General features: G+C 41.2%; 2 protein-coding genes across 2 annotated transcripts in view; one reads left to right on the top strand and one right to left on the bottom strand.

Annotated features, from left to right (window-relative positions):
- Positions 1–489: 489 nt before the first annotated feature.
- LOC123974735 (transmembrane protease serine 11D) lies at positions 490–5,512 on the bottom strand. The gene is made up of 5 exons (XM_046055602.1): positions 5,375–5,512; positions 3,964–4,147; positions 3,095–3,372; positions 860–1,002; positions 490–772 (listed from the first exon to the last, which is right to left on the bottom strand). Exons 1-5 carry the CDS (start codon positions 5,442–5,444, stop codon positions 509–511), a joined length of 939 nt encoding a protein of 312 aa, XP_045911558.1. The 5' UTR covers positions 5,445–5,512; the 3' UTR covers positions 490–508.
- scn8aa (sodium channel, voltage gated, type VIII, alpha subunit a) overlaps positions 4,095–14,775 on the top strand; it is a 44,669-nt gene continuing 33,988 nt past the window's right edge. The window contains exons 1-2 of the mRNA XM_046055590.1: positions 4,095–4,177; positions 9,968–10,298. Of these exons, the coding sequence (XP_045911546.1) occupies positions 10,023–10,298 (276 nt within the window). The 5' untranslated portion in view covers positions 4,095–4,177; positions 9,968–10,022. The remainder of the gene's footprint in view (positions 4,178–9,967; positions 10,299–14,775) is intronic.

Raw genomic sequence — 14,775 nt, 5'->3', positions numbered from 1 at the left:
TAAATGTAAATGTAACTGTGAAGATATTTTGTCCTGTCCACTCCTGAAATTGCTCAAGCTTTATGTGCATAGGTTAGAGGTCTGTACCTAAATTATGAGGTGACAGCTAAATTTAAGATTTGTTCATATTTTCTTTGGAGCAATGCATGTTCATCCTGTGGAGATGTGATGAAACTCAAAACCATGATTTACTTTGTTTAAAACCACTGAAACACTGGTTTAAAATCTTAAGTAACACTCTATAACATGAAATAATCAAGACAACGTAGGTGACAATTAAACTTAGTTGTTACGTATTAAAAATAAGCTGTTGCAACTTTGGCAGAAAATACTGTATTCATGTTGGAGACTCAGAGTAAGGCCATTAAACAGGCTCACAGATCTAACAGGCTGAGTGGTAATGATGTTAAAACTAAAAAAATAATCCATAAAGGTTTTTGAAATGATTCATCACATATCCAGATGGCTGAAAACATTTAAACAGCCTGATGGATATAGCAGTGACATTTTATTGCTGACAGACTGTCCAGATGTTTCGGAGCAGCATCAGAGCAGCACTGAGCAGAGGTGAGATGACGCTTGTGTTCAGTCTGTGTGCAGCAGACACTGATGCCGTCTGACTTGTCTTCAGCCAACCTGCAAACCTGCTGGTTCTGGCGTACACCCCCGGCCTGTGAGGAAGTCCACACTTGTCCCCGAAGCTTGTCACTCCGACCACATAAAACCTCTCCTCGTCCTCGCTATAACACTGCAGGGGCCCGCCGCTGTCACCCTGAGACACGGACAGGCAGCATTGTCTTTATTGACATTGAACCTGTAGGCTGTAGAACGTTTTTAAAAAATGTCCAAGAATCATCACCTGACAGGTATCAGCCGCCCCGCTCTCCAGTCCTGCACAGATCATGTTATCAGTGATGAGGCCGTCGTACCATGTGAACAGGTTACACGTTCTCCTGCCAATGAGCTCCACCTCCGCTTCCTGCAATCTGTTCATCGGCCTGCCTGCAGTACATAAATCAAATGGTACTTTACTTTTAAAGGGCTTTTAAATTGTCACTAATAACTTGAGCAGTAATACTTTGTGGAGTGGTAAGCAATTATGTAGGTGTATGTAAACAACATTTAAAAACACAGGGGGAATAAAGCAACACTTTATTTCAACCCTATATAGCATTTTTAAGCAGTTTATAAACATTTAATAAGCACTATAACTCCTCCTGTTGGCACCCATAAGTGGAGGCTTAGAACGGATGAGAATATAGTAAAACACTGATGTAATAATATCAAATAACTTACAGTTTTTCAAATACTGTACTTTAATAAACACTTAGAATGCCCTTATATCTGCTTACAACTACATTATAATCTGTTATAATCTATTCATTTGTATTGAGTTAAAGGAAAGCGTTGCAGAGGAGAACAAAATCAGTTAAAGAGGGATAAATGAAATAAAATAAAAAGTAGTCAAATAAAGAGTCCTAAAGTAATAAAGAAAATAAGAAAGAGATGTCCAGTTGAGAAAAAGCACAGGGAAATGGGAGATATTTGATTTAAATAGTGACAAATTAACTTTTGAAAGAAGAAACACATTGTCCCTCTTACAAATGAAAAGGTGAATTCATAAATGCACCCTCACTCAAATCAACACACTGAGGGGTTTTGCTGCTACCGCCTTACATCATCTACAATGACGAATAGCTAACAGTGGCTAATGTTAGCTAATGTTAACGGTAGCAGATATTTCCATGTAACTGACATTACAGTCAGTTCACTGACCTAACTCTTGTGGTACGCTATCCTACGTTTCAGCCATTACTATTATACTGTGATTGTAACTTGTGGCCACAGTTGTTACAGTTAGATAGGCCTTTTTTAGGACTTTAAGATTTGGATCACATTGGTTGGCGTATATCATTTTGACTAATGTGTACTATTAGATGCCTGCTACACTGATCAATTATAGCTTTCTTTGTCTTGAAGAGGACTGGGTGAAGGCATTTGTGTCGGATCTGCTGGACTGCTGTTCAACGGGACTTCTTAAAATGTACTTTCATATTTGTCTTTGCAAAAGTGGCTCACATGTTGGGCCCCTGAGTGCCATCAGGAGTTCAATATGTTGCTGAGCTTGCCTCTCTTCACACATTACATAATTTCTTTCTTTAAACCACTGCTATACCTTTAAATATTTGTAATTGCAAAACTCACCTTAAGTGGAAAATCTGCAGTTGTAAATGTTGATAAGACATTAATAAAGAATCACACGTTTTCATTTTGAAATAAGCTGTCGAGTTTGCAGCTTTTGCAGAGAGATATATTTAATTTGTATATTGTAATATGTATTATTCATCTGCAAAACATCAATAAATTAGTAATTTACCATTAATAAAGCCTCGATAAAAGACATCTGACGGAAGATTGTAATTGTTTTTCTCAAAATGTTTTTGAATTCACTGATTGTCCTCCCTGACTGTTTACTTTGACTTGATTTTATAATTCTCGTATCTTTCAAATCTTTGTAACCATGCTACTCCCTTAAAGGGGAACTCCGCTGATGAAGTCTGTTCACAGGTCTGGAAAAGAATTACTCCATATTTGAATAATGTTATAAAAAGCCTTTTGTGGCTCCAAAGGGAGCTGCATAAAATCTGATAAATGGTTCTCTGCTTTAGACTAGCAGCTCGAAGCTACATTAGTTACTAGCATAACACCCCCCAAATCACACCCCCAAATCTGTACAGTCAGTGATTCAAGTTGTGTTGCACTGTGTGTAATGTAGGCAACAAGGAAGAAGAATGTGTGGGATAAAGAAGACGATATCTCTGATTCTGCTGCATCAATTATTTTAAAACTGTCCATTGTGAGTCTAAAAATGTTATAAAAGAGCCATGCTAAATATCTTATTTTTCATTCCAAAGGACTTCTTGGTTCAGTAACGTTTAATGTGTCTTGTTGCAAAGTGGTAACTTCTCCCTCCCCAGCAGGGAGTTAGGCGTAGAAGCCGACAGGGATTCAGTGTCTTGCTAAAGTGCAACTGAAAGATCATCATCATGCCTTCCACATCAATGCTGCAGAATCAGTGAGTTTTTAAACCAACCTTTGTAATGGGTGCTCCCCCATCCAGTGATGAAACAGTGGCTGAAGTTGAGGGTGAACTCATGAGTCACATTATGAGGAGTGCAGATAGGTCGGACATAGTCAGTGAAGATGAAGGGAGAGCTGAGGAGCACGAGTGTCACGTCGTTGTCAGATGTGACTTCATTGTAGTCCTTGTGCATTTTTGCTTCACGGACAGACCGGATCTGGGCTTCATCTCCTGGAGCAGATAACACATGAAGTCCTGCTACCACACGGAAATGGCTTCTGACAATCTTTCTGGACATGAAACAGACAGATTTGTTTATGACACTGAGCTGCTTTTGTTTCTTGTCCACTCACCCATCAACCCCATTTTCATTTACATGCCAAGCCTGCTATCCATTTCCCTATATTAAATAGCACACAAAGGCTCGTTTCATTAGCTCCTGTGAACTGGTATCCTTTATTATACACGCATGTTATAATTGTATATAATTATAATTGTTCAAGTACTGTATAGATCTGTTCTTGTTCATGTTTGATGTGAGAGGAGAACCGAAAGACGTGATAATCTCTGTTTAACATCTTGATGAACATACCTATAAATATATATGTGCACACACTATCCAACACACGCATTCAAAGAAGGAGAAAATGTCAAACAGAAAACGAAAAAGTAAATAAATCACCACAGCCCAGAGGTGGAAATCATGCTGCTAAAACACTGGGTCAAAATGGGCTGAATCACAGCAGTATTTCTCCTGCATGGCCACAAAACTGTCACTGTTCGTTACAGGCAATGTGTGTGTCGCAACCCAGCTTCTACCGATCTAGAATTATATTTTTCACAAGTTTCACTTCTCTGTGAGGTGTGTAATTTTTACTCACAGGTATTTGTGGAAGCAGTGTGTTGCAGTGAGCACCCAGAGGCTGTTGATGATCGTCCCACCACAGTGGTGCATGGACTGGATCTGGATGCTGACCTGCCATGGCCACGCCCCTTCAGGAGCCTCCTGGCCCCCCAATATACGAGAAGCACCTGGGGGGGCGACCAGGAGCCGCTGCCCACAGCCTCACAAGCACAATCAAACAACGCTTCCATGTGAGTTTTTGAAATAACATTCTGTTTACATTGTTGGAGACAACACACCAGCACACACTTGAGGTGTGTACAGTGTGTGTGACTCTTAATGTAAGATTTAAATTTGTTCTGAAACAATTAGTCAATCAACAGATTATTTATTCATTTGTTCATTAAATTTGTTGTCAAGCACAAATGCTAGAAGAGTTGCCAGGTGATGATTTGCTGCTTTTCTATTTATATCACTATAAATGATCTATCTTTGTTTTTTTTGACAATACAAATAATTTGAATAGCCAATGTCAGTATTTTCAATAGGCTATGCCAATCAAATAATGATGACAGTAAAGTATGAGCACTGCCACAGCTGTACATTTTCATGGAAGCTGTAGTATTATTGTTGTATAGGAACAGGTTTGGCTTTTTCAGAGAGGCCGATAAAAGAAATGCTCAATGAGAGATTGCCTTCAGCTAGGCCGGAGGTGACATCAGAATATCTCCTGTTTGGCTATGGCATGTTTACTTCTTGTTTTCCTTTTGTGCTAAAACCATTCAAATGTTTATCGGTTAGGCTACATGCTACACACTAGCACAAGTAGCATCATAAACTGACTTTGTAATGTGAGTTACACAACAATATGTAGGCTACACCATTGTAAGTTTGCTAACTTTAGCTAAGGTAAGCTACTGGTCATAACAGACCAAGTAAGGCTGTATAAGCAAAACCCCTGAGTGTATTAAACTGAGCAAGGGTGCGTTTTATTGCCAATGAATTACACCTTTTATTTGCATATGGAGATTATGCTATTTTCTTCATTCCAAAGTTACATAGTGTCACTTTAAATATTATTCAGGTAGAAGGGAGAGTACATTTCAACTTCTCAATTCAAGAGGAATTATCAAAACATATGGCTATTTTGAAGGGTTCTGTGAGTAAACCTTAGTGAATTGTGTGGATCAATATGACATCTTGGCTAGCCATTTGCCTGCCAACCAATCTTAGAGCTTCAGGAATCAGAAAACTTTCTTTGAGATTGCAAGTTGAAAGTGGCATACTGTTGCACATAATGTAGCTACAACTGTTTGCTGCTGTGTAACTGTCGCCCTTTAAAGTGGCTGAATAGTTCATTAAAAAGTGAAAAAATAATTAGCAATTAAAAAAAAAAAAAACTACATAAAAGGGCTACTGATTTCCTCCCCGCCCCTGGTTTTACTCACTGTGCTGTGCTGAAGTCAGTGTAGTCAAACACAGAGCACTCACAAACAGTAGCAGCGCCTTGAACGCCATTTAGCTTAAACCATGCATGGATGTGTTGGTTTAAAACTCCTCAAGACATTTTTGACCGCAAACAAAAACAGCTTCCTTCCCGACTAATGACATCATATGCACGTTTAGCTCGATTGCCCTGCGTCGAAAAATGAAATGACAAATAACTAATATATAATAATTTAATAAATATATAAATAATATATACTTTTTTTTTAAATTCCAATATAACTATAGCCTATTATACCGGCTGACATAATGTCCCAAATCTACAGACTTTAAATTGATTTTAAAGGCTTTTTTGATTGATTTTCAGTTCAGCTGTATTCATTCACACAAATTACGTAACATCAAAAGACAGGGGGCAGGTTACCAGACAAAGATCTGCCTACTTGCATATTAATTTTTGCTATTAAAGAGCAGAGTGCGGGAGGAGGGCAGCGGTCTGCTGCAGAGGCTTTAAATGAAAATAGTTCGCAATTACTCTAGATGCTCCACAATATGTTGGCCGTAGTTGAATTGCATGGCCAGAATACATCCCACCTATACGTAACATTGTTGTTAACATGTTTTTAAATGCATTTGCGCTTAAATACACTTTTTATTTGCAGTAAATGTAACATGAGTTTATTATAAGTTTGATATATTTGCAGGCTTTGAAACATCATGTTAAACGATTTTTTCCTCTCTCTGTATATCTCAGACATGCAGTGGCCTTCAGGAACCTGCCTCTGACTGAATGCCCACAGCCTGACAGCCAATAAAGTCCTAAGTCCGCACTGAACACACAGCGAGCCAGTGCGTTTGGACAGAAAAACCTTGCGCGTGTTTTCTGCGCACAATCTCACCCAGGCTCCTCACTGAGCCCGGGGAGCTGTGAACCGCACACTGGGGTTTAGAGGCTGAAGGCCTAAATGACCTTTACGATTTTACGAAAACGCACTTGCAGACACTCCCTTGCATTCTGCTGAGAGTCATCAATTATGCAGGGGAACTGCTCGCGCTGAGGGGGGAGATAGCAGCAACAATATGGCGACAACCGCAGTTTCTCCCCAATCTTTCCCACATCTGCAGTCCTGCAACGGCTTTCTGGATTCACTGTAACGCATACAAAGTGAGTATGCTTCATTTATAACCGTTTGAGAAAACAGTGCATGTGTTGAAGGTAGATTTCCTCTCTGTCGGTATCCTTGCGTAAATGTCGCAGAGCTGCACACTGCCCCGCATCTTTTCCCCCCCTTCCATTTGGAGCGGGATGGAAGAGGGTGTCTGCATTTGGTGAGCATCTATCGGCTGGATCGGAGCAGGGTGGGGAATTTTTTTTTTTTAACAATTGATGTTGATCGCAAGGAATTTGTCGATTTAACCATTTCGTCGAGCATCCGAGGCACTGATAAGACGTTTGCGAGAGAAGATGCCTCATAGGTTAGGCGTCAGGTAGGGCGCAATCTAATTGCTCCAGCCCGAGAAAGCGAAGATTTCCTTAAAATTTTGGTCACTATTTTTGATTTTGTATACCCTCCGGACTACAAGATGATACACTTGAAACACCATACGGCTTCGAAAAACGGGCTGATGCTATGTGAGTAGCCTGATCCTCCGTTCATCATCAACAGCCAAGACATTTAGGCTATTCATTCCTCCAGGTGATTTTGGTGTGGCAGCTTCATAACTGTTCTCTAATGGTCTTATTTGTTATGTTTCATCTCATGTTGTAGACGGTGTGTGTGTGTTTCATGCTGCTGTCTAGCTTCATACTCTGGGCTATCTTGAGCACAGATAGAGCCCTTATTGATTTGGCAGTCGACATGGCTTCACGGGTGTGGTGCAGATCCTTCAAGGCAACGCGCAAAAAACCCCGCACAGAATGTCCCAGAACAAAACATCAATCCAATTTGGCCTTTTTTTTGCTGAATAACAAGAGGGACTTATTACTCTGATTTATTAAGATACATCGACATCTGACTTGAGTATGACAAATCCAGGGTTGCCTTTACCACAGCGTGACATTTTCAACATACAAGCCACACTGCAGCAATGGTGCTTTGGCCAATTTGGTCGTTGCGGGACACTTCTCTGCGTATTATAACCTCCTGCTTCTCTCTGTGGCCGAGCAGGACTTTTCTATTTAATTATAGGCTATATACTAGGACAAAAACGCCACATAATGGCGTCTACGGGCCCTCCTTCTTAATTAACAGGTTCAAAAATCAGGTCTCCATTTATCACCGCGTCTATGTGAACGAGAAAACGACTGGGAAGATCCCGAAATGTGCATATTTCTCTGTGAAAACGATTACATGGCCATGCCTGGGTGTGAGCAATGTGCAACCCACAAGCCTGAGACACAACAAGACGAGTGTTGTCATCTTGACTTAATAACATTGAAGAGAATTCGAAGGATAAACTGCAGGCCTACGGGAGAGGCCTATTTCACAGCACGCTTTTTTTTACTCTCCAGGCAGATCGGTTACGATTTTCTTCAACCCTGCATGTATGCATTCGCGCATACGTATGTGCGTGTCCGTGTATGTGTGTGTGTGTGTGTGTGTGTGTGTGCGTGCGCGCTCGTGTGGTGCTGAAGCGGACAGCGCCAGCAGAACGGCAGAAGGCTCAGTGACTGCGAGGTTCCGGGGTCCATTTTAAAACAGACGTCTTGGCTCACAGGATGCATGTTTTCATGTGTTTTTCTCACCCACCCCCCCTCTCATACCAGGCCAGATCGAGCCTTTGCTGTGTGATATCAGCATTACACGTTGAGCGTTTTTAATTAGATGGTGTTATGCAAGAGGGGAGTGACAGGCCTTGTGAATCAGCGATGGTTGAGGCGGTGTTCGTCTTATCATGCATCCACTTTCCCTCCACCACATTTGGTTTTAAAAACAAAGGTTTGTTGTGTGAAATTCAGTGTTGAAATTATACCAGCTTTCAAAATAGTCTCAGTTCAGGTGTGGCTGCTGAACTCCTCTCCTGCTGGCTCCCTCCTCTTTCCTTCAGCACTGCCTCACATTAGTATATTGACCCTGAAATGTCCTGCAGCTTGAACAGTTGTCATGTAACCATCATACCATTTTTACATCCTAAGTGTGTTGGAAAAAGGCTCCACTGAGTCCTGCAGCCATTAAGTGCACTGGGTTCTCTGTTAGCGTTTCCACAGCTATTCAAAAAATCACAAGTCCTTAAATGGTCCTGTTGTCTTTGTTGTCAGAGGTTTAATGCAGGGCCTGTAACTTATTGCCAACATTGGGAGAAGTATTGGCTCATACTTAGTCACACCTTTATACCACTGTTGCCTGGACATAAGACTGAGCATAACTGAGAATGTCTCTCAAATATGTAAATAACTTTATTTTTTGCTTGCTTTGCTCTGTAAGAGCTTGAGATTCATAACAAAACACTCAACATCAAATTGCTATGTAATACTTCTTAGACATTGTAAAATCCTTATGTAATTTGCTATAAAAAATAATAGCAGAGTAAGAGAATTGTTGTTAAGGCTTTATATCTGGGGTTTATAAATAGAACTCATCAACCTCTGTAAATGACCAACAATGCAGTTTTTCATACAAACATAGACACGATATATTTGCTAGCATGAACCATGGAAAATGTATTATCAGATGTCTCTTTCTTTTTAATATATTAATTCTAAAATCAACAACAGTTATATTACAAAAACACTTTGACTCGATTATTATTTGGTTAGATTTCTAATGGGGAAACGTTTGGTACCTTATGTTCCACTGGCCATCGCCTAATTATAATCTTAACTAGTCTTACTTACTACCTATATCTAGTCTATTTATTTTATTTATCTATTTAACCAGCCACTAAGCAACTTTTTAAGGTACCAGTTAGATTCACAGAATGTTTGTCTTTTCTGCACCATTGTATTGATTTTGGTGATGTTAAAGGATAATTTAACACACGTTCGTGTTTTTGTTCATCTTATCTCCCTAACTGAGATACAAGTGAAGGGAGCTTAACAGCATAATATCCTTAAAGGTACATTTCACTTTACTATAATTAATTTCGCCATCTGCCTTTGGAACTACACAAACGATATCATATATTTAGTTTTTTCTTGACTGTACAAAGACAAAGGCATTTGAAATATTGTTTGAAGTAACTCTTCATTTCAGAATCTCATTGGGTGTTGAATGTCTCAACTCTCAGCAAATGTGCAAACACCATCATGGTGTATCCAATTACCCTTGACAATCAGGATGTCTCCTTGTAGTTTTCTTCTCTGGGGCTGTTATTTATCACCATTTCAAGGAAAACCAGCGATTTGTAAAATGTCAATATTGTAAATAAGGTTGCAAGGATGCACAATACGAGCAGCCATGTTTGTAGTACTTCATGTTATCTATAGTCATTTTTTTCCATTCTAGAGTGGGATCAAATATTTTGCATTTACAGTGGTTGTCATTTTGATATCATTACTACTTCAGAACAAAATCTGTAAATGTTTGTGTTTGTGTAAACATACATACATCTCAACGTTTGCTTTGACCTTTCATCTCTTTCTGCTCCTCCTGCAGAGCTGCTACTGTGGATGGTACACACCTAAAGACCAAGTAGCTGCAGGATGAAAACATGGCTGCACCCCTTCTTCCTCCAGGACCTGATAGCTTCAAGAAGTTTACTGTGGAATCTTTGAAGACCCTTGAGCAGCGCATCGCTGAGGAGAAGAACAGGAAGCCACCTAAACAGGACAGCAGCTACCGCGACGATGATGACGAGAACAAGCCCAGGCCCAACAGCGACCTGGAGGCTGGGAAGAGCTTGCCCTACATCTATGGGGACACCCCTAAAGGAATGGTGGCGGTACCACTGGAGGATCTGGACCCATACTACCTGAATACTCAGAAAGTGAGTTTACAAAGACACACACACACACACACACACGCATAATGATGTTGTCAACTCAGATTTACTGGAGGTGTTTGAACTAAAGGATGTTTCTGACTAGGGCTGGGTATCAAGCCTAAATACTTTTGGGTCCCATCCAAAATGGGTCCTTAGCGTCGAAAGTGTATCAAAAGCTGGCATCAAAAAGATTTAATGTCTTCTAAGTTTCTTGATCGATAGAGCCTGATTTAAATTCAAATTCTACCAGTTCTTGTACTTTGGCTTGTGTTGAGGCAAGATTTAACTTTAAGAAATTTGGCTTCTTTTGTTCACTGAAAAAATGTAATACAAGTATTGGGTATTATGTCCTGAAACTCTATAACTTAATTGGCACTGGTATCACAAATTTTAGATTTTTGGCAAAAAATGCAGCCTTATTCAGGAATGGTAGTTGTCCCTCTACCTCAGGTGTCCACAGCTCTAACATTGCATCTAAATTACAATTTGCAAGTCAGAGTATAATTATATTGCAATTCGCTTTAATTATGATAGCAAAGTCTGTTGAGGTGCGGTTTTTGCATTTGCGTTTTGAGACTGAAATTTTGTAACAATTGTACTTACGTATTTGCTTCAAGCAAACAGAAAATTTCAAGCTTGAGATGATTGTGATTTTTTTTATTTTATTGGATTATTTCATTCGATTTTTTTGCATTGCTTTTGAAACAGTGGTAACAAGTAGTTCTCGTGATCCCACCCCCCCTAACTGATCAGCATACACGCCACGTTTGAAGCTTATGCAGGTAGGTAGGCCCATACATACATGTTAAAATTTTACATAATTGATGACTTGACACGATGTCAAGATGATTCGTACATTATGGCTGGAATTTACGCAGACAAAGCAGAGACGCTGTGTGGTCCATTATAGTTGGCTTCCAGGTGTGCTATGTTTACAGTAATTTTAATTTCATGATTAGGTTGCTTGTAATTATGTTTTCCTCTTTGAAGGCCTTTGGAGAGTGTGAGAGTTGAGCTCTCAAGCTGTTGAGTGGGCTGTTGCCGTATCTCCGATGTGTTCACAGGGCTTTGGGGAAAAGGTCAGAAGCAGTAACTGTTGAAAGACTGTTGTTCCACATGACAGACTTACCTAATTATTTGAAAATTAATCTGTGGCAGGAGAGAGAAGCAGCAGAAGAAGGCTGAGAGAACTCCGGTTGTCTTAGAGGAGACACGTGTCTCTCTGGGGTTTCTGTCATGTTTGACGCTCAGCGTGAGGACGGCCGTGTGACCTTGAGAGACTCTGAACATCCCCATCATTTGTACCTGCCGACCAAAACTGTTTAAGGAGACTGTATTTATTTCAGATGACTCTTGTTGGACCAATTGGCCTCTGAATAAAAATGCTGAAAGATATAATTATATATTCCCCCCCAATTTCAGTCAAAAACTTCCTTGAAATTTGCAGCAATTTTGGAAAATCCGAGCCATCTGTGTCCTGTCGTGCTTCTGTATTCCGAGACAGTGTTTTACATTGTCAACCTGTTACTTTAAAAAAAAGCAAGAATACTTTATCATAAAATGGCCGTCTTTACTTAAGCATTAATCAAGATGCAAAGTGTAACTGGACTGAGCAGTGAGGCTCAAATCTTCTACCATGGTAACGTCGTTTGTTGTCTATTTTTAACAAAGAATTATGTAACAAAATTGGCATATTCATTCAAAATGGTCTCCTCCAATCACATATTCTTTTAAACACTGCTGCACTTTTGACAACAGTGTTGTATAACTCAGTGCCCGACCACACAGTATACCTTAAAAGCTGGTCCTACCTGAAAAAGACAAGCTTGTAACAATCTGTTTAGTCACCACCATTAGCTGAGCAGATTGGTTTGGATCTTGTGTGTGTGTGTGCACTTAGGTGCACGGTATCTGTCTCTGTATTCGTCTCTCTCCGTCTGTCTCTGTCTCATACCTCCCTGTCTTTACACCGTGCACGCTGCCTGTTATGTAACGCACCAGTCCAGCGCACAAGGAGGAGACACGATTCAGATGACACGTGGCAAACATGTCCAGCGATACGTGGGACTGTTGATAAATTCACTCACTGACACGCAGCTCGCTTATCTTTTTCTCCACACATGTCCACGCATTAGCTCAACAGATGCATGCAAGTTGTGCAACCTTCTTGTGTTTTGCTTCTCGTCTCTGCGCCCGCCTCTACCGGCAGTCTTGTCAGCTCTCAGCTTCAGGCAAACCTAATTATGGCCCTCGATCTAGTCTGGTTGTAATGCCAAAGGGAGCCAGTGCTGCTTTAGGTTCTGGCAGCTTCAGCAGCCGTGACGTCAGATCAGGTGGTGACCTTGATGGAAGAACGTGGCTCTGTATGTCTTTGTCACTGAGAGGCAGCAGGCTGATTCTGGAAACATTCCTCACAGGGAGGAGGGGGGCGGCGGGTTATTGAGAAATAACTGGAATTCGTCTTCTTCGTCACAAATATTTAGTTGTGGCTCTTTCAGATTGTGTCCTTGCTGAGACAGAGGGCTGGCGGGCTGGCTGGCGGGGTGGGTGAGTGAGTGATGATGCAGCATCCAGCCCTGTCTGCTTAGCTGGCGGCCAGAGCAGGGCCGTGCCACGCTGAGCTGAGCCAGGCCAGGTGGAGCTCGGTGCCCATGTACTAGGCAGGTGAAACAGATCGTTTTCAAGGAGAGGGGACAGAGAGATAGAGCGAGGTGGGGGAGGGAGACATGAAGTGAGGACAGGGATGAAATGGACGGCATGTGCGAGGATGCATGAACACACTTGCTCTGCTTCTGGCTGCAGCCAGGCTCACGGAAATGGGTTTTTGCTGAGGAAGACCTGAAGTTGCAAAAAATGAGAAACAGAGTTCCTTGAGATGTTATCATTATATAAAATTAGTAAAATTTTCCATATCAGGGAAATAAATACTTTTCCCCAACACAGCTGTGCATGTGCAAAAGAGGATAGGCGACATCTGCTTGTCTCTCCTTTGTATAGATGTAAGACAAATATTTCAAGTGATATTTCCTAATGGCTTGTGATTGACCATGATGTAAGGTACATTTAATCTGAAATGACACGATATGTAGATCACAGTGTAAGGAACATGTCAGCACCCATACATTCATTTGCCATTTACCACAAGGACAGAAAGAAGAGGGCCCTTTGAATTGTTGCTGTGGCCCTCATGGATGCAGATGCTGCAGCCCTGCTTGATGGCTAGGGCTTCTGCATTGAAGCCTCTCTCTCTCTCTCTGTCTCCCGCCCATCCCCCCTCCCCTCCTCTTCTCTATCTTCTGCCCAGCTCCCTCGCTCTGGCTCCCCCGCCCCGCTTCTCCTCAGCCTGCTGGTGCTACAGTTGCTGCCTGCCTGCCTGCTTCACCCGCACTCCATCTCCCCTGTTTCCTGCCTTTCCTCTCCTCTGCTCGCCACTTTGCTCAGCTCTGGATTATGAAATTTTCAGTAGCCGTGCAGCAGATTAGTCATGCGTTACAAAAAAAATGACTCCTTACATATATAGCAGTCATGTATGTGCGTGCTTTTGCGTGTGGATGACGGCCTTTGTGCATACTGTTTTTTTTTTATGTGTATAGGTCATGCATATGCACACAACATATGTGTGTGATATGGTATTTAACAGAAATGTTATGCTGATGGAAACTGGGACGTTTCCATGATGTGTGTCATTATGCCTGATCATAGTGGTGACTGGGTATGTTTACAGTATATATGAGGGGGAGAGGCTGCTGTTCTGACCCATAATAGTAACTAGAGAGTAAGATTATCTAAGCATGTTTAACTGGGCTGACTCTCGAATTGTCTGTAGATCAAATTAATATCAGGGGTGTCATGTGACCGAACATCCTCTGGGCTGACAGGCTCTTTTTGTTTCCATGTTCATGTTTCTAGTAAACAACATTTTACACATTTTACTCATTTCTGTTGGAAGTGCACAGATCACATGCAGCCATGTGACACCACCATGAGGTCTCTTACTGTAAGTCTCCCCTCCCATTCTTACGTCTCCTCCTCTCCCTCCCTTCTGACTCCACTGTCTCCAGCCTCCAGCACTGAGCTGGTGGCTCTCCACGGCTTAATGTAGTGAGGGGTGCCTTGTTAAAAGCACAAGGGCTCATATCACTTGTGCAAATGCACAGTCTCATTAAAGTTTCATGCAAATTGCCATCTTTTATTTAAACAACTTTGAGGTTATCCACAGAAAGAGGCTTGGCCGCCCCTCTCAGCTTTGCTCGTATCCTTCTCTTGAAACTACAAAAGCCATGATGTGCAGGACGGCACTGAGTGACTGGGACAACATACCAACATTAGAAACATCCTGGGAGCCATTTTCAGTCTGTTCAAATGTATTTCAGTTCATTTTATGTGACAGAAAATGCACACTTACTACTTTCTTACTGCAAATGCACATATTATCTTTTATCTACGTACATATGGGATTTATGCTATATATGCAGAGAAC

This window comes from Micropterus dolomieu, linkage group LG08 (genome assembly GCF_021292245.1).
Source record: "Micropterus dolomieu isolate WLL.071019.BEF.003 ecotype Adirondacks linkage group LG08, ASM2129224v1, whole genome shotgun sequence".
NCBI classification, from domain to species: domain Eukaryota; kingdom Metazoa; phylum Chordata; class Actinopteri; order Centrarchiformes; family Centrarchidae; genus Micropterus; species Micropterus dolomieu.
The sequence above is the reverse complement of the archived record's forward strand: the minus strand, read 5'-3'. Positions and strand labels throughout refer to the sequence as shown.